The following is a 19,851-nucleotide window of genomic DNA, read 5'->3' on the forward strand; positions in this document are numbered from 1 at the left end:
ATCTTGAATCAAACAGCACAAATAAATAAATGCATAAACACAAATAAATAAATAAATAAATCACATAAATAAACACATAAATAAATGATTAAAATCTGTCTTTGACATCACCATCAAAGAAGTGCTGAAGGCATGGTCCTGCAGACAGGAACAATGATCATCTGTGGACCACAACAGTGGCCCATGCATGTCATATAAAAACTATTTGGTCACGTACCAACTCATAGAAAAATAATGCCATGAAAGCATGCATATTATCTCAGACATGACTTATAAATAAATATCTAAACAAATAGATAAATGAATAGAACCCATCAAAGTATTTTTTTTTTTTTTATAAAATAGGTCAATGTGTGTCTAAGCTCTAACTGAGGTCAATGCTCTCCCTGACTGTATTCTGGATAAATGCCTTGGTCAGGTCCTACAGTTTGTACCGTATCCTAGCGACTATTTTTTTTGTACCTGGTTTTATTGAGCATTATCATGTTTTCATTCATATATTTTTTTTTTAAAGTATTTAAAGTACTTTATCCAGTCCTTGTAGATAGAAGTAAAAGTCCTATAAAATATGCAAACCTATGTACAGAGGAAAACAGAGCAAAAAAAGAAACAATTTACAGTATATTCATCGGTTTATGTATATATTTATATATATATATTTATATTCAAACTTCTGCTGTATTTCTTGTTGTTTTTGAACCACTATACTTTGTTTTACTTTTCTCATGTAAACTTGCAGCTTATTGGAGCAAATGAAGAAGAGGTGCTTGGCATTCTAGTTCCCGTCGTCGCTCTGCTTCCCCTCCTTTATTTCACTCGACGTGAAAACATGGGCCAGGTGAAAGACATGAGTGATTGCTCAAACAAACCATTAGAAAAGCACGGACCGTATCGACACCTTTTTCAATTTTCTCAGAGCAGCGGGGTTGGGAAGGGAATGGGGGGGGGGTCAAAAAGGGCACACAGTGTGACGACCAGGGATACCAATCATGACATTTAGCCTCAGTTTTTATTGTTAGCTCAAAGACTGCTCAGGTGGATGTACATGGCGGTTTGTACTAACCAACCACAGACACTGCCAGAGCATCATGGTCATCCGGTTTGCGCTGTGCGGCATGCTCGGGGCATTGTTATGTGGCACACACAAAACGGTGGCATCCTGGGATGTGTAGTGGCGTCTTTTGGCCTCGCTGGATTTAGAAGGTAAATGTTAAATTATTCAATCTGCTAAAAAGGTTGGACACAGACACTAGGGATCGGCATAATGAGCAGTTTATAGGAAAAACTAGTAACAGCACCCAACAGGAAGCATTGTCTTCCAGAGTGTCATATAGCCTTATAAATATTCATATATATAAATATTCATTGAGTAATCTCCAGCAGCTGAATATGTGTTGAATGCAGGGTCCAATAAATCCAAGTCTGTTGACCTTTTGCAGGTGTATAGTAGGTGTTCATACCACTTTTGTAGACTTTATGAGAAACTGTATGCTAAAGCAATATGAAACCAGCCTCAGTGATACAGCAGTTGTAATGGGTAAATGGCTTTTCACACTTATTGCTTCATTTTACAGTTTCATTATGCTTTTATGTTTTTATTTAATCGTATGAGGACATATAACATAAGGCAATATAACATCTTCCAAAGGATATGCTTCATGTCAAGTATCACCAGCAGAGATCCACACATTTACTGCTGGGTCGGGAAGTACGTAAAACCTCCCTTTTTCTTTTCAGTGGGAAGCCAGCTCTCTAATTATGACATATTCATCAATATTACATCACCATTAAAACCTAACATCAGGTCCAGTAAGCTCAATCACTTCTCCTATCAAGGAACATCATGTCAGTCGCAAACCCTGAACTTCACGCCTAGTTTTCAGTCCAACCCGTGGAACGTCACAGGTGCCCTGCACACAGCTTTGATAGTTAGTACCTGTGCTAACAGGTTACCTAATGCCCGCTTTTATCTGAAGTGTAATCGCATGAATCTACATTAGTTCTAAATGCATTTTTTTTTTTTTTATCCAAAGACGTTGATGGACCAACAGTGGTCGGACGGTTTGTTATATTGGACATGCACTTGAAGCTCTCTACATGGTTGAGAAATGATATGGATCTGGCTGTAGTTTTGACATCATAATAGCGCGTTGGCTGCTTGCAGTAGTGTGTGTTTAGTTTTTTTTTTTTCTTTGTTTTCAGAGAGCACAGTGCTTGATGGCAGATTCTGCAGGTGACAAGGCACACCTTGACATGGTGACAGCCCATACGCTACATGCACTTTACTGAATGCAAAAGAGAGCAAGGGTTGTGAGACGTATTCATTTTGGTTCAAGTTTCAAAGAGAAGTTTGCGTGTGTGTGTTTGTGTGTGTGTGTGTGTGTGTGTGTGTGTGTGTGTGTGTGTGAGCTCAAAAGATATGTTTGGAATAGAGTCGAAGATAATTGTCCTTTTCCTCTAAAATCATTTAGCCTGATTCTCTTAAAGCCTGCTACTGAGATGTGGCTTTTTGCATTTTCAGATAATATTTACACCATATGTGTATTCTCACACATGTATCTTTTAGCAATATATTGTGTGTCAGCATATAGGTAATCAGAGATAGGAATGCCTGCAGTTTTTGGGAGCTGCCAGATTTGCGATTCTTCCCAAGCAGAGCAATGTTTCAAACTCCAGCTAAAATCTACAAAAAATTACAGCTCAACATAGTCAGTAGCCGTTCTATATACAGACACACATATATAAAATATGTGCATATAAATACATATATTTGTTTGTGATTAATATCTATTTATCCATATATACTGTATATATGAATACATTTGCTTGAATGCTTGTTATACATATATATGTACTGCAAATATAAACAAGTTCATATATTTCAAACGTTTCTGATGTTATTCTATCTATGAGGTTAGGATGTCAAGTTAAAAAAGATAAGGCTGTGATACGGAGCAGCCCCTCCCATGCACTCGCCATCCCTCCCAAGACAAAATGAGAAGAGAAAAAAATAAACATTTTGAGTAATTGTAAACTAGCGAAGTGAGAGACCCCATTTGGTCATCTGAAATAGTTTTGCCTGTATTCAAAAAGCACATCAGCAATATATATGTATATATACATGTGTTGTATATATTCGAAATGTACACTTCTTTTAAGTGCAACTCCTCAACCAGTTAACACTGACTGACAGAGATGCAGTGGTCCGAGTATATTAGAGCTACAAGTCCTCAGCAATAAAAATGTTTGGTCTTTTGGTCCCTAAAACAACTAAGGAATGACAGGTAAGACTCCCTGGAGACCGTTGCTATGGCTCTCCTTGGCAACGGTATCCCCTGGAAACGGACAGGCACTCCGAGCTAAAGATGGCCATCCCAAATCGAAGCCAATTTGTGTCCTGAAAATATCACATTCCCTACTTAAGTTCTCTCTCCGAGAATTTCTTGTCCCTTCTTGTTTCAAGTCTTATGAATTGGTCTTCAAAAGTCAATTGCCCAAAACTCAAACCATCTTACAGAAAGATCTCCTACGGCAATCTTCTATTCAGTTTTTAAAAAGTTTTGTTCTTGTTGGACTTTTGACATCCATATTCCCTTTCAGAGTTCAGCGGGGTTGGTCATTGTAAGTAGGTTTGATGTAGTTTCTTTTGCTCTTTTTTTTCTCATTGTTCAAGTAAAAGTTTTTGTGGTCCAGAAAAGGTAGCTGTCATTCAAGCAGGGTTTTTGTGGGGAAAGAGGTGTGTATATGTGTGCAGAAGAAAAAAGGTCCTGGGGCTAACCAGGCTGGTACAAATTCTCTCTGAGTTCCAAAGTTTTAGTACATCCAAAAGGAGGTGTCCTTGACTCGGTCATCGCTCTCCCTCTCTCTCCTCTGTTCCTGAAGCAGCCTCAGTGGTCCAGATGTTGAGTTTGCACTCAGTGGCGGGTAGCAAGAAGTCAACATATGATTCAGCTCAACAAAACCTGAAAAGCACAGAAGAAATCGACATCGTTTGATTCAAGTAGCATGTAGGAAAACGAAACAAAGAGAAGCTTGGTGTTTCATGCACAGTAAAATGTTGTAAAGCACATCATCCAGGACTGGCCATGCTGATCTGACAGATGGCCGCTTGGTCCACCACTTTGGTCCAGACTGAAATTTCTCAACAACTAGTGGATTACGGTCAGATTTTTGTTCATGGTCCCCAGAGGATGACTTTTGTGATCCCACGACTTTCCCCTATGTACCACCATGAGGTTGACATTTTTAGATTTTGGTCAAATATCTCAACGCTCTTTTGGATTGGCGTGAATTTTGGATACAAATATTGATGGTGCCCAGAGGATGAACTCTAATGACTCTGGTGATCCTCATTAGCAAGTCAGAGTTTTCAGATACTCATTAAAACATCCCAGCATCACCAGGACGGACTGGGACAAAATGTTGTACAGATGATGTATCTCAATGACTCTGGCGCCACCATGAGGTTCACTTTTATGCTTTTAAGTGAAATGTTTTGACATCTGTTGAACGGATCGCCGTGCCAATTGGCACACATTTATGTTCCCCTCACAATTAATTGCAATAATATTTCATCTAATCCCATCATCAGCTCAAATTATTAGTCAAATACTTTGATTTATGACCAAATACCTGCAAAACTAAAGATAATTCCCATTAGCCTGTGTTTAGAGCTAATTAGCAAATGTTAGCATGCTAACACTGTAAACCAAGATTATGCTAAATGTTAGCATGTTAGCAAAGCACTGCTATGCTTACGTACAGTGTCACAGAGCTGTTAGCATGGCTGTGGACTCTCGCTCTTGTTAGCATGTGGTTGTTTTAAGATGTTGCTGAAAATGTGCTTGATACGGGTAGTTGTGTGTTTACAGAAGCTTAAAGTATCCAAAAGAATAATCAGTTTTTTGTCCAGTTATTTATTTACTTGGAACTCTATTTTGGGGCCACACTTCTGCACTGCATTGGAGCATTAAAGGCAGTTTAATGGTGGAAATATTTGTTTTTAATGCAATTTTCGTTATAATTAATTGACACTTGGGCAGTTTTTATGTTTAAAGTTGTTGCCATGATATTATCCCTAATTTTTGCTGTATTTCCATGCAGATGGAGCAGGGGAACATATTTACAGGACACCTGCCTCTCTGAAGCATCTTTAAAAGCCCTAAGACTAAGTTCGGGTGTGGATAAACAAAGATAATTTTGCTGAGACAATTTTGAAAACAAATCAGTACTCATCCTGCAGTGAATCAATTTAGCTCCCTGCCACTGACGCTTTTGTAATCTCCTATGTGATAAACAATTAAGCTTTGTTTTTTTAATTTAAATCAAACTGTTTAATCCTACTTTTGAGATGATGAAGGGATTTAAGACACACCTTAACTATCATGTGCCACCAGAAGTTAAGTAGTACTCCAGCTTGCTGAGTGAATATGGACTCGTCAGTCTGATAACTCTGCACCATAATGTGAATTATTATCATATTTGGATACAATAATTGTAAAACCGGGAAGGCGAGAGCAAAAATGGCAATGTGTTTGTTTATCAGATGAGATTTCAAACAATGTAATAACTGTCAATCTCAAAAAGAAAGGGAAATCAAAAAAGGATGTTTTCTCTATTGTTGTGTTGAAAATGGTTTTATACATCAAAAGTGAGGATGCCAGTTATTTTGTGACACATTCATTTGAGACGGCACTACTCCTCCAACAGTGATTTGCCTCGGGGCACCGTCTGGTATGGTTCAGTTAGTTTGTGAGTGGGTGATAAGTTGCCCTTGAATTAAGTCATCAGTGGTGAATGAACGACACAGCCTAAACTCTCCATCACACAGATGAAGGGAGGAGACAAAGAGGAACAGCACAATTACCCGCCTGAGGGGTAATAAATGCCTCTCCCTTGGAAGCAATTCCTTCCCTCTGCAACACACCGAACCATTTACCAATTATCTTATACCTACAGGGTAACATACAGGGTCACTTACTGTAAATCTGTTCTACAAATAGAGGAGGCCACATGTAAGTAAATGCTCCTACAGCTTTGTTTGTTTCAACCAGCCATAAAAACTGACTATAATATTTATATCAGATGCATGGCAGAGGGCATACATTTATAACATAGGCATAATAATGACATAATATATATAAAATGTTTAATTCTTAATATACTGTCAATCATCAAACTCTAGAGATTACTGAAAGTGAGTGTGGATGGAATTAACATTTACAAATGTGTACTTGAACTATCAACAGAGGGGTAAAACTTCATCACTATTCTTTACAAGCAATTTGCAGATGATCAGCTAGTTATTAGGCATCTGCAAATGTTTTATGACATTTATAAAAGGTTACTGAAACGACATCAGGCAGTGCCATAAATGGGCTTGCCATTTGAGCGTTTGTCAATATAATATGCAGTGGTTGTGCATGCATTAGTTCACTTAATCACCTATCAAACCAAAGTGACAACAAATGTTTCCAGATGAGTCGGCGTCGATGTCTGACCTGTCTTTCCCTGTGTGCGGCGGCTGCCCCGGCCGCCAGGTAGGCGGCGGCTGGCTGGGGCGGGGGCGGGGGCTAGTAGGGGCGGTTGGCGTCCTTTGGCCTCTTCAGCTGCACCTTGAGTCTTTTCATGCCGATCTGGAAGCCGTTCATTGATTGGATCGCAGCTTGGGCACTACCTGGGTTGTCGAAGCTCACAAACCCTGGGGAAAGGCCAGAGGAGAGAGAGACAGACGAATGTGGTTAGATGAAGAGGCAAGGACAGTTTGGGGTGACAAAAGAATGGATAATGAAGATGAGTTGAGTAAGATGACGCAGTCTTTCACATGTATGTATAAGTCCAAAACTTTCATCTGTAGATAAAGCTAAAAACATTAATATAATAAATACTCTAAGACATATCACTTCATTATCGTTAATATAGCTAACATACATACAGTATGACAACAACAAGAGATCACAATTAGAACAGAGAGCACAGCATGCAAGCAAAATCACAATATGAACTTGGTGATGGGATGTAAAACCAAAACATCAACATGGTTGTGCTATTTTCCAGTCTCGGTTTTGTAACTTCCACTTGAAAGTGGAAAGGCATCGAATCACAAATTAAAACCTGCATCTTAAAATTGCAACATGAATAATACAACATGAATATTGTGTTGTATTAATGAGCAAAAGCTACTTTGCAAATAGGTTGCACCTGACGGACTCGCCATTAAGTATTCTCCACAACCCATTTTTAATTTGCCACATAATTATACGTTCGGCTAAGTTGTGCTGTCAGTGGCGTACAGTGCGACAGCAGTTCTCTATCTTTGCATGCTACAGCAACTGTTTGCATTGCAAGCTTGCACTGCTTTTGCTTACAGTAAGTTGGAGACTGACAGTCAGCATTTGTATTATATGTCAAAAAAGAGCACAGTGGCAATGTAACTGTGCAAATGTGGCACTAAAACAGAACTGATTTCAATCATGTTCAGTTTGACTCTTGCTAGAAATGTTATAACAGATATATATATATATATCTACCTGAAATATTTATCAAAATAAGAAATGAATCATAGCTTCAAAAGAAAAATGATTAATAGAAGAATTCAGACACTCTAAGTCTCTTTTCTTTCTTTTTAGTAACAACCAGCTTTTGCACAACTGTAGAGAAGTTCTCCACTGTTTTGTTTTCATTTTTGTAAGGGAGGGGTGTTGAGAGGTTAGGAGGGGGGTGTTGACTGCGGTAAAGAAGGTGATTAGTAAAAAAGAATAATCAGAATAAATAACCAATAATCTTTTGGTTTGGTCATTTTTACCCACCAAAGCATTTACTTTGGTTTGTCGCCCGATCCACAAACACTTTGGAGGAGATGACATTACCGAAAGGCAGGAACATCTGCATCAGCTCTCCATCCCCAAACTCCTGAGGGAGGTGGTAGATGAACAGGTTGCAACCTTCTGGTCCTGCACATGGAAACAGAGGGAGAGAGAGAGAGAGAGAGAGACAGGGAGAGGGAAAAAGAGATAAAGGGCAAAGGTCAGAGAAAGAGAGACAAGGAGAGAGAGAGAGAGGAGTGTAAAATCTTGACCGTGGCAGGAGGAGACTCGGTGACGGCAGGAAGAAAATACAAAACAATGAGAAAGCAAGAAGATAATGACGGCTTTGGATAAAATAAATAAAGTGAATAGAAAAGCATATTCTTAGAGAAGCTGAACTTAAAGGAAGCTTCTCGCTCTGATTTTCTATCAGTAATAACAGTTTTGGTTATTTTGACGAGATTTCTGTTCTGTTCTGTTCGGTTTTGTAGCGTCAAATCACACTAAAGCCGAAGTGACTGAGTTATCATTTCACAGAAAAATTAATTAATAATATAATTAATTGATAATCTATAGTGTGAGATTTTCTGCTCTCTTTGTGATAGTAAATTGTGAGACTTGATGCTACAACCCCTCACATGAGCTGAGGTTTTTAGCGTAAAACACTTATTTAACAATAACTTTCTTATTTAATGTCAAAGATACTTAGGATACGTGCAATTACTTTCATTTGGTGTTGAGGTCATGTAGCTTGAGATATATTTTCCCAATATTAACTTAAGTTCAGTATTAGAACAGGGTGTTTATCTCAGCATGCCGTCATACGTGTCACTAGTTTTGGGGTGCCTCACATTACTACTAAATGATCAAACTGCAAACTCTGGGATGCCACAGTTGTTAAATGATTTTGTTTGTTTCCACAAGAGGGCAGTAATGTCACAATCATGAGTGTCACAAGCTTGGAGGGCATTGAGTTCATCAGTAGGTTTACAGCTCAGTTAGAAACACTAATGGTGATAATAGTAAATGGTAGTAAAAGTTAGTCGCCCTGCAGCCAGCGAAACACGACGAAATACTCATAATATTATTTTTACATTAGTATTTATCTTGAACTTTTTTCCTACTTGAACTGTTTTAAAAGGATGAAAAATAAGAATCAGCCTTCAGCCTCCAGTCAATCCAGACTCATACTGTGTGCTGTACTCTGTGTCAGTGTGAGTAGTCTGAATATTTTGCATTTGACCGTGTACAGAAGGTGAAGCCATGACTGGAAAACAAAGTGAGGACTGTGAATAGCCTGGATATTTCTATTTCTTTAATTAAACATGCCATTGAAGAGGAACAGAGAAGTAAATGTGAGTAAATGTTTGCAGCATGTATGAATATTTAGGAGTGAATGGTGTGCCGTGTGTGTGTGTGTGTGTGTGTGTGTGTGTGTGTGTGTGTGTGTGTGTGTGTGTGTGTGTGTGTTACCTTCTCGTTGCTGCTGTGGAATGATGGGTGGAGGGTGGGGGAAGGCTTGGCTGATCTGGCCGTATGCAGCGGGGTAGGCTGCTGAGACACACACACACACACACAGCGCGGATCAGATAACAGCCATGACTAGAGAGTGCGCACACACACACACACACACACACACACACACACACACTTGGGTACATACAAACAATGTGTGATATATGCAGGGGCACAGCAGGCAATCGATCAGATAACAGACAATGGAGTCTACGTGTTGCGAGAGCACACACACACACACACACACACACACACACACACACACACACTGAACACAACAGGGAGAATAAATGGATGTAGAGAGACAAACACTTAATGTTACATGATCAAAATTCAAATTCAAACAAAGGGATCTTTATCTTTCTCTCTGTCATCCCCCTTTCTCTCACACACATACTCTCTCTCCCTCTCTCTCTCTCTCTCTCACACACACACACACACACACACACACACACACACACACACACACACACACACACACAGTCTCAGATCAGTGCTGTTGTGAGAGTGACAGACAGACCTGCATACTGCTGGACTCCTGTGTAAGCCTGCTGGAGAGGATCAGCTGCAGTGGGACTTTGAGCTGCTCCGCCAGAGACACAGAGAGAAGAAGAAGAAGAAGAAGGAGAAAAAGGAGGAGGAGGAGGTGGTGGCGGAGGGGAGCATGGATGGATGGAGGTATGTGTGTGTGTGTGTGTGTGTGTGTGTGTGTGTGTAGGGGGAGAGAGATGAGGCAGAGAGAGACGGAGGGAGAATGTAGATGGAAGAGAAGAGGAGAGGGCACGCAGGAAGGCGAGAGAAATACATAACAAGGGTGAGAAGGAGGAGGGATGGAAGGAGAGAAGAACAGACAGGAGAGGAAGAGCAAAAAGGTTAGAGAGGCGAACAGCGAGGTGCCAACTTGCTTCGCTTTCAGTGTGTGAGGAACTGAATTCTGAATCTCTCTCTCTCTCTTCTGCTGAGCTTTTTACTTCATGTTCTTTCTAAAGCATTTCAAAAGTAGCTATTTCCCCCCCCAGAAAAGCAGGAAAGCAAAACTCTGAATGACCAAGGTTGAAACAAACAAACAAAAAAACAACAACACATGGCTCCACTGTCACCACAAGAAAGAAAGAAATGTGCCATAAACTTGTATCTATTATAAACAGATCTTATGGAGAAGAAATATGTTCATTTTTCTGACAATCTGCTGTAGTTAAACATGTAAAACAGGACAATTACAACACACACATCACTGGATGCACCTGTTGCTATTACTTCACATGTTGGAGACACAATTAATTATTCAAAATGTGAAACAAATTCTCCCCCGTCCTGTTCTGAACACACCTATAACTACCACAGATGCTGCGCCACACTCGATACCTGTACACACTACATCTGTACACATAGCACTGTACATGCACATCAAATACACCACTGAGAAAACACAGACACACACACACACATACACCGATAACCCCACTATCACCAAAAACCAAAGAAGTGCTGAACACACCGTGGACTAACAGCAACACTGAAACACGGGTCAGAAAGCCAGAAGAAGTGAAAGAAGTACGGGCTCAAATACAGGTCAGTGCTTTTTAAGCTTGTGAAATCATGTCCAGAAATAATTCTAAAGCCTGAGGCTGTATATAATCCTCCAAAAACCTGAATGAAAAATTGAGTTTGTGGACGTATAGAAAAGATCTGTAGCTGTACAAAAAAAAAAAACAGATGAGTGTCTGAATAAAATTTGTCAAGATATCAATATTAATGGTGAGGTTATACAAAGATTCTGATGTCTGTGGACATCTGAGTACAGATTTAATGAATAAAACTGTGAAAATCAGTTCTCAGAGTTCCCACACCATGTGTGACACTTACATTACATCCAAACACATATTTAGGTTACAAGTGTGAATTTTGGCTCTGCTTTCAGCTGTTAAATTAGGCCCAAAATTCAACTTAAATTCAACCTGAATGTGTGTATCTAAGAATTTCACTACATCAGGATAAACCCTATGACGTGTATCATCTTATTTCGAGGGGGTCCCGAAAACTCAAAAAACAGCACAGTACAAGACACAATAATTTAACATAACAAACATCGAACATCAAACTAACTCTGATCAGTGTCATAGAGAATAATTGTATATATAAGGAACAAAAATGTTTTATAGAAATAAGAATTGTTAAAGTTAATGCATTTAAAAGTTAGTAGACATCAGTGAAATATACCACAAGAGCCACTTAAGTCAGTCTAACATTGTGCAATGAGATGTACAAAACAAGAACAACCTAGTATAAACGTGCACAGTCTGTTATACATAACACTGAGGGGGCAAAGATCAGGTTTAGAGGCATTCTGGTAGACAAAGGGATGGTCCATTATTGGTCGTAGAAGTTACAATACAGAGATATGAAGTTGGAGTGTGACACAGTTTTCTGCGTTGAATCTAAACTCCAATCTTTTCATCATCTCTTTGCTAAACATTTACAAGCGTGAATGTCTCATGCAGGTTTTTTCACAGCTTTACAAAGGGTGATATAAAACCACAGGCGTTGGAAATTATTTCTCAAAATCTTTTCGACCCTTATTTGAGCCCATGGGGAACTGGGATGGAAGGAGGGGCGGGGGGTAGAGGATGGGTAGGAGGAGGAGGAGGAGGAGGAGGAGGAGGAGGAGGAGGAGGGGATGGAGCGCTACCTTCAGAGAGAGAGGAGAGGAAGCAGCCACCCTGAACCCCAAAACAACTCCGCGGAGCCACGCCCAAGCCGTTTTTCTCCGAGTCCTCCCTAAAAACCACCTCCTGCAACACTGGAGAGACAAGAGTGTAAAAAAGACAGATTTTTCTTCCACCTCTTCACAGACAAAAACCAGTGAGGTACTAGCCACGGCTCATGACACAAGCGCATACTTAGGCTCCAGCAGCCCATAAGCACCTTTGCCAAACACTCATCTCCTCGACATGCTGACTGTCTGCGGGCTACGTTCATCTGGCCTCGGCCTCTTGAACATGCTTCAAGGATATTCACGCCTATAAGCCAGCAGCATGCACACTTTCCCATTGCAATGGATGTGTTTATTTCAGAGTGGGTCTAAAGGACACAAGCTTCATTTCAACGAAGTCATGGTTTAACATAAACAGTGTATTCATAATGTATACTGTGTTATTTTTTATATCTTCCTGCATCTCCGAGAGCTCTTTTGTGTGTTTGCATACGTGTCCCTGAATTTATCAGACCTACCAGGGTAATGGTGTATTCCGTTGGTGAAGACAGCCTCTGCAGGAGGCTGCCCATTTGCCTGGGGGGGTGGCATGCCGGTAAAACCATTTACACTAATGGGGGAGGGGATGCTGGTCACTGTGGGGGCGCTGATGCCTGGAGGAGTGCTGCCACCTGCAGCCACAGAACAGACAGACAAAGACAGACAGAAACAGTAAGAATTCCACCGTATTTTTTTCTAAGATATTATAGAGAAGTTTTACTTTGACTGGCCACCTAGTAACTCTTGGAAATGTCAGAGGGGCCGGTCCAGTGGGCCGGTGAAGACACTAAATGTCAGGGCTGATTTCTTGTCCCAGTATGGCCCTTACTGTGACACAACAGCCATTAGAGCTAAATCTCAGACATATTGTATAAAAAGAGGGAATACTGTGTTGATGATATCTTATGAGTACCGATTATGTATTTGTCTCAGATGGTTGCATATTATGCCACAATGCATTACGTTCATTTGGAGACCTTCAGTGCATGTAGGAACTTTAGCAACTTTATCTCCCCCCCCCCAAAATGCTACAGTAAGTCCTTAAAGGAACTATTTTCAAAAGCATCTTGTACTTTATTTAGATTAGATTTTTCTCCCATTTTTTTATTTTCATGCCTGAGACTGAAAGCCATGGATATTTTAACTGAGTGAAAAAATTATTATTTGAACGAGTGAGAAAAACATATTTTTGATTTGTACTGATCTGTTCAAGCCCTGCCTTGTACTCCATTGGTTTGTAAACTACACTGCCATGCTTGATTTATGCTTGACGCATCCACAAGGGTAGCGAGTGTCTGCACGGCCAAAGTGATGTCACACCATCAGACATGCCTCTTCGTGGGTTCCCGTACGGCGGGTTCTCACCTGTCAACGTACATCTGACATTTTCTCACTAAGTTTTTGCGGATGGGCAGAGAAAAGTCACATCACGTCAAAGCCTCCATGCTAAAGACACAAGGGTTCGCTGCAGTTTGGGAGAATATCTGTTTGCCACAAGGAGAAACCTGTACAGAGTGTAAAAGCTCCAAATGTTTTTAGTCCACACAACTGTTCATGCGGAAAACTAAACCGTGGCCTCACTCTGAACCGCTGCATGCCCTGTTGCCCCATCAGTACACTAAGCTATTGCTGGTCTCTTTGCTGGCAAAACATGGAGAGAACTAGTGAGCTTTGCTTCCTCACGTTACTTTTCAGATAGTTTGGTGTCATGATACCAAACTATCTGAAAAGTAATGTGAGGAAGCAATTCGAATGGAAAAATCCAGGATAGATGTAAAAGTTGGATAAGAGCTGACTTTGTAAAGCACAGTAATTGCTGGATGATGAAAGACTGTGAGTTGGAATAATGTCCGTTTTACTGTGTTGTTAAGGATAAGCCAGTTCTGGTTGCGTTTCAACTAATCTGAACAAGTTACTCTTTGCTATAGTAAGGAGTGGTTGATAATCTGTGTGCGTGCAGTGTAATAGCTGCCATTTCCACAGCAAATGTAATCACTGGTCTTTCACTACCGTTGCCTACCTGATGTTGGGGTCAGCGGTGCTCCAGGGAGGCCATTGATGGTGGCCATGTGCTGCATCTGGGCAGCAGCAAAGGCTGCCATTGGACTGAGGTAGCCTCCCTGGCCTACAGACGCCATCAGCGCCGCCTGCTGCTGCACCTGCACGGTTGAGGAGGAGATTATAAGGGGATGGGGGGGGTGTAAAAGGACAGTGAAGTACAGTATAGAGGCTGGAAACAGAGACTAGATAGAAAACAAGTATTGAATCCTTCAAATTGTCTTATTATTTCAGCATTAATGAAGACATTTTACATCATGTCCTAGGGAAATACAGCATTCCTAATTGGAGGGAGCTCATCTTTTTTGCTATTTCAAAATTCATATGTGAGTTAAGCTTCAGCACTCCAGTTAATCTCCGTGGCTCATTGAATAAAAAACGGGATAAAGAAGACGTTTTGCGGCGTGTCTTGCCTGAGCGTAGGCTCCGTAGGCTCCAAACTGCAGGGCCATAGGGTTGAAGATGCCCATCTGACCAGCCATCTGCTGCATGCGGCGTATGGTGCGCTCCTTATCCGTGTCGGCGAACTTTACCACCAGACTGGATGAGGCACCCTGTGCACCCACCCATCCGCCCACCCACACGCACACAGACACACAAACGGTACATGTTAGTGTGTACTGATACATGACATAAGCTTGTATCTGCACTTGCACACTAATACACACATCTTTGCCTGCCAAAGCAACGGCCCACGGCCTTCAAATAGTTAGGATGGGTTGTATGACGAGGATAAATTTCCTTACTGGGATTAATAAAGTATAACTTAACTTAACTTTAAGAAGGTAATTAAGGGCTATGAGGCTCAGCTCCCTGCGTGGCTCACCTCTCTCACATAAATCTACATGCCCACTTATACAGATATGGTGTACTCACAGGCATTGTCTGGCTGCCGTGTAGTGCACTGATGGCTGCCTGAGCTTCAGCGTGAGAGGAGTATTTTACAAATGCACAGCCTAAAGAGAGAGAGAGAGGAACGTGAGTAAGGAAAAAAAGAGGCAGTGAAAAAAAGAAGAGAAAAGTTTGCTGAAAAGTATATCATTCAGTATCACAGCAAAACATTGCCAGTAACAAGACAAAAACTTAAAAGTTTCCCTTTTTTGATCCAGAATAAGTTTCCTACAGCATTACAGCAACTAACACTTAGTAAACAAGGCTTTCTTTGTCGAAGAGGGTTGCATCAGTGTTGATTGGCGCTCAATAAGCAGGCTAAACATGCCACTCTGACACCATTAACAACTTTGGTATCCTCTGATGGGGCTTAAAATGCCAGAGCATTCTGGTGTCGCTTACTATTGACAAGCCCCGTTGATGAATTTGAATGATCAAGTTCCCAGTAATTATTGAGCTAAAGCCCACTTAGCCGAGTAAGCTGGCTGATGAGGCCATGTTAATGGAGCTTCACGGAGGAATCAGAATGATCAAGCCCACTGTAATCATCAGGCTTAGTTATCATCGGGCCTCATTGATTGGCTGCTAAGCCCACTGATGAACTTCATGCAGTGAACTTGTGTAGCACTCTGACAACATTTGGAAAGGACATTTTTCTGGCACGACATGAAGCCTGGTGGTTAATAAGGAGGTCGACTTGTTTTTTTATTCATCTTTATCAGAGCCATGTAGGTTGACTTGTGAGGTTAATGGGGTTCATCTGTAAAAAAAAGTTGCTGGTTTATATCTCTCATCCCTGTGGACAAAGCTTTCAAATGGCATTTACTGTTGAAATTTACAGAATCTACAGTATTCTTATGTAAGCGCCCCTCTGATGGTTGTGAAATAGCCCTCTTTGACATCACTCAACATGGAGTGTTTAAGCAGAACTTTGCAAAGTCACCAACTTTGAAAGGCCAAATCATTTCTGTGCAGTAGCCTGTGAAAAAAAGTCTGCTGGCTCAAAGTCATAAACAGCTATAAACTCACCTTTGCTGTTTCCGTCGGGACCTCTGAGGATGGTGCATTCCTCGATGCTGCCGAAAGACTCGAAAAGGCGCCGCACATCATCTTCTGACTGTTGCTTGTTGAGCATGCCGACAAAGAGCTTTCTGTCTTCTAAAAGGGAAAGGAATAGGTCATCATCAGAGGATCAGAGATGCTTTTTGATAATCTGCATAAAGACACGCTACGCTCACTGAAATAGCATGCTCATCCTTGCGTGCACGCAAGAAACGTTTGGTGTATATGTTATTTAAGATGATATATGTTGTCCATCCATTTATTCACGTTGCGAACACGTCTTTAGATCTCGCTTTGGTTTGAATGAGGCTTGAAGCTGTTTTCCACAAATCCTTGTTGAGTGTTACTTACTAACAAAGGGGTTCACGGTCAAATGTAGGTGCTCAGCTCCATTTGGAAAACATCAGCAATGCAGTAACAATAGGATGACAATTAAAATGTGCACAACTAGTCACTGGCAGATGGCGATAATTTTGTTATATAAAGCCAAAGTCACATATGCTCTGTCTGTCTGATGGTGACACCACAAAGCTTGCGACATTATATAATGCTTCCTTGACCTGCGTGTGTTTATAACCATGTGCTCAATCCCTCTGTGACAGACCATATTGTTACTGGCTAATATCTCACTTACAATCAAACCGACCAGTTTGTCTTAGTGCTGTAGAATAGCTCAAAATGTTAGATTAGAGGCTAATACGACACTCCACTCTTCACGAGAGTGCAGTGAGCGAATGTTGTGGTTATACAATTATTCCAGACCTTCATCATCATCTGTAGGAAGTGTGAAGCAATCCTCATTCTGTTTCAGGACCCATCTTTATTGTTAATTGTGCCAAACTGTACACAGAAACTAGAACAATTACAAATAAAGCACTAGTACTGGTTATGTAGGTAAATGAATCTCTCAGAGGCTGATAAGTGAGACAAAGCGGACTGTAAATCTGGTCTTTGATTTTCATTCATTTTTTCCATTCACACAACATCATGGTAACTCTTTGACCTGATGTTTTTGTCCAAGATGACATATTATCTAATGGAAACCAACAATGGCTTGTTTGACAATCCCTGGGACTGACTTGTCACGCTAATCGGCCAATTTTTACACATCAATCATTTAAAAGCACTATCTGTGAGGAATTTGCCTGTCACAGGTATTAGACAAGACAGGCACGCTGGTGTGGCTGTCCTTCTCAAGACATGATTAAAATTTAATGGAGGTCTATGTTAAGATCCACAGCGAGTTTGTCCGTGGGGCTTTGTTTACATGTAACCACACATTTGGTTGTTATTATTATTAAATATGCATCACAGACAGGATGCTTGCGCCTGTTGCACAATAATGAGGCAGCAAGTGTAACTGTGAAACAAATAAATTAGATACAAATAAATATAATAAGACAGAAATAGCCAGTAATTTGCATAAGTCAAAGGTTATGTTGAATCCAGCTACATAAATGTGGGGCAGCTGTGTTGTTTCAAAATAAAATGCACACTTTTAACAACACTTTCTGTACAGGAATGCACCAGATAAAACATTAGGAAAGTGACTCACTGCTTGCTCATGTTATCAGTTCAGAAAGCACTCATTTAATACATGTGCTGGTCTATTTCTCATTTATGAACATAGCATAGCAACCAGTCATTTGCACATAGCAACTGCTGTCTTCTCCTATCTTGAAGTTAAAATTGTCACTTCAGAACATTTGGTAAAAAGTCTCTGTGGACCAAAAGCAACACATAACCCAAACCAAATTCCTCTTTTCCTGATTTTCCTACAAACAAACTTTTTTGGTGTCTAAAAGAATTGTGGGATGATATAATCGGATATTAATTCTACATGTATGGGTTTTAATAAAATATAGCCAGACTGAGGTCCATCATTGGTTCATTATTCACCCTGACAGCATGATTGAGTCACCGAATGAGTGTGAGGCAGACGGTGAAAGTGTGTTAGTGCACAACGGTAGCAGATGTGTCGGTGTGCGAGGCCGTCTGTTTTTACGTTACACAGAATCTGAGCTTTGTGGAAATGGATGTATATGTTGGGAAATTAATGAGCCTCAGTGCAATTGCCTCTGAATGCGCCCTGCAAATGAACGTGTGTGTGTGTGTGTGTGTGTGTGTGTGTGTGCGTGCGTGCGTGCGCGCTTAGGGTCCGTTCCCCACTGCCTGTGCCTGACAGGGTGTCCTTGCCGAGTCAACAAGACTAATCTGCGCTCTGGCCTTGCACTGGGAGTGGGGGGTGTTTACAAGAGTGGAGCTCACATAAGGGGTGGTGGAGGACACACACATATGCACACACACACACAAAAATCTTGAAATGTTTGCCCCCCCCCCTCCCCCGCCCCCCCCCACCTTCTCTCTCTCTTAGACACACACACACACATACAGATTCACGGTACACACCTCATCGGTGGACAAAGCCTACAGTTCCCCAGGGAAAGCACCAATAAACATTACATCTTTCTTTGGGAAAGGACTTTTAACACACACTCACACACATGCACACACACTCATATTCAACTAGAGAGCAAATCAATATACACCAGAGTGTCAACAACGATGTAAAGCTCTCTCTCTCTCACACACACACACACACACACAGCATATGACAATGACTCCCTGATTTCCCTCTACAGTCATTTTAAGTCGGCAGGAGTATTACCAAGAGCTATAAAAAGTATTACTATCTAATTTTCATTATTTATTTATGCTGCTCAACAGTAGTATTACTTGTCATTTGTATTTTTAACAGTAGTATTCCTCCCTAACATTATCAATTAGACAGTGATGGAAGGCAACAAAGTCCATTTACTCAAGGGAAACATTGTACTTTTTACTCCACTGCATTTATTGGACAGATATAGTTTCTTGCCACTGTTCCCCTTAAGATATCATTTAAAAAAAAAATTTCAATAAGATGACTCTAAAATTCAATGCACTGATAAAGGTAACAGTTTTTCAGCTTGTGGTCTCTTATTAAAATCAGTGTCTAGTTGGTGTCTATGCTCAACCAATCACTGAGTGATTTTCCACCTGAACTACTCAGATGGTTTAATTTAAATTACTGTTCGAGGCTCAAAGTGGTAAAATTATCCGTATTCACCGAGATTAGAGAAAGGTCCAAAATAAAAATAACCTGTGTAGCTGGAGTTTTTTCTTCTTTTGTACCTCATTAATCATCTAAGAATCTACCAGATTTATTTTGTGACCCACATGAGGAGGCTTGACCCTTAGGTTGATAACCACTGGACTTAACTACCTCACTTTATATAAGATATTTAAAATCCTCAACTCCAGGAGATACACCAGTAAAATGCTACTGACAGCATTAAAACTTTAATAATGTAGTATATAATACAGTCAAAGTGGACATTTTTCTGCAGAGCGAGTACATTTGCTTTTTATGTTTTAATAAAAAAAATAATAATACTTTTATACTTTTACATAAGTAGGATAAGATTTTAAATGCACGACTTTTACTTCTAATGTATTTTCTCAGTGTTACGTGTAAGCAAAAGATCTGAGTGCTTCTCCCACCACTGCAATTAAAACTGTAGCTCTGCAACAGCACAATGTAGCTTTGCATTCATGCCTGAGAAAAACAAAAAAACAAAAAAAAAACTAGCAATAGAGAAGAAACAAACAGACACAGAAGTAATCTTGGGAAAATAGATGTATGGGGGGAGGAATCAGGATAACAGAAGTGGGCTGAGGACAGGCAGAGAAGGAGAGACCCAAATAACAGACAGAGGTGTGGACGTC

At 40.5% G+C, this 19,851-nt stretch overlaps 1 protein-coding gene across 3 annotated transcripts in view; it reads right to left on the minus strand.

The window, feature by feature from the left end:
* Positions 1 to 6,572: 6,572 nt before the first annotated feature.
* celf4 (CUGBP, Elav-like family member 4) overlaps positions 6,573 to 19,851 on the minus strand; it is a 76,840-nt gene continuing 63,561 nt past the window's right edge. The window contains exons 4-13 of one of the 3 annotated variants that reach the window (XM_070850868.1): positions 16,051 to 16,179; positions 15,007 to 15,086; positions 14,544 to 14,684; positions 14,093 to 14,231; positions 12,552 to 12,704; positions 12,010 to 12,120; positions 9,841 to 9,903; positions 9,279 to 9,356; positions 7,809 to 7,952; positions 6,573 to 6,700 (exon numbers count right to left, since the gene is read on the minus strand). In XM_070850868.1, the coding sequence (XP_070706969.1) occupies positions 6,573 to 6,700; positions 7,809 to 7,952; positions 9,279 to 9,356; positions 9,841 to 9,903; positions 12,010 to 12,120; positions 12,552 to 12,704; positions 14,093 to 14,231; positions 14,544 to 14,684; positions 15,007 to 15,086; positions 16,051 to 16,179 (1,166 nt within the window). Of the gene's footprint in view, positions 6,701 to 7,808; positions 7,953 to 9,278; positions 9,360 to 9,840; positions 9,904 to 12,009; positions 12,121 to 12,551; positions 12,705 to 12,960; positions 12,975 to 14,079; positions 14,232 to 14,531; positions 14,685 to 14,979; positions 15,087 to 16,050; positions 16,180 to 19,851 lie in introns of all 3 variants that reach the window. The other 2 variants (XM_070850875.1, XM_070850884.1) reach the window with 2 other exon arrangements.

The sequence above is a fragment of the Pempheris klunzingeri genome, chromosome 2, assembly GCF_042242105.1.
Source record: "Pempheris klunzingeri isolate RE-2024b chromosome 2, fPemKlu1.hap1, whole genome shotgun sequence".
Taxonomy (NCBI): Eukaryota; Metazoa; Chordata; class Actinopteri; order Acropomatiformes; family Pempheridae; genus Pempheris; species Pempheris klunzingeri.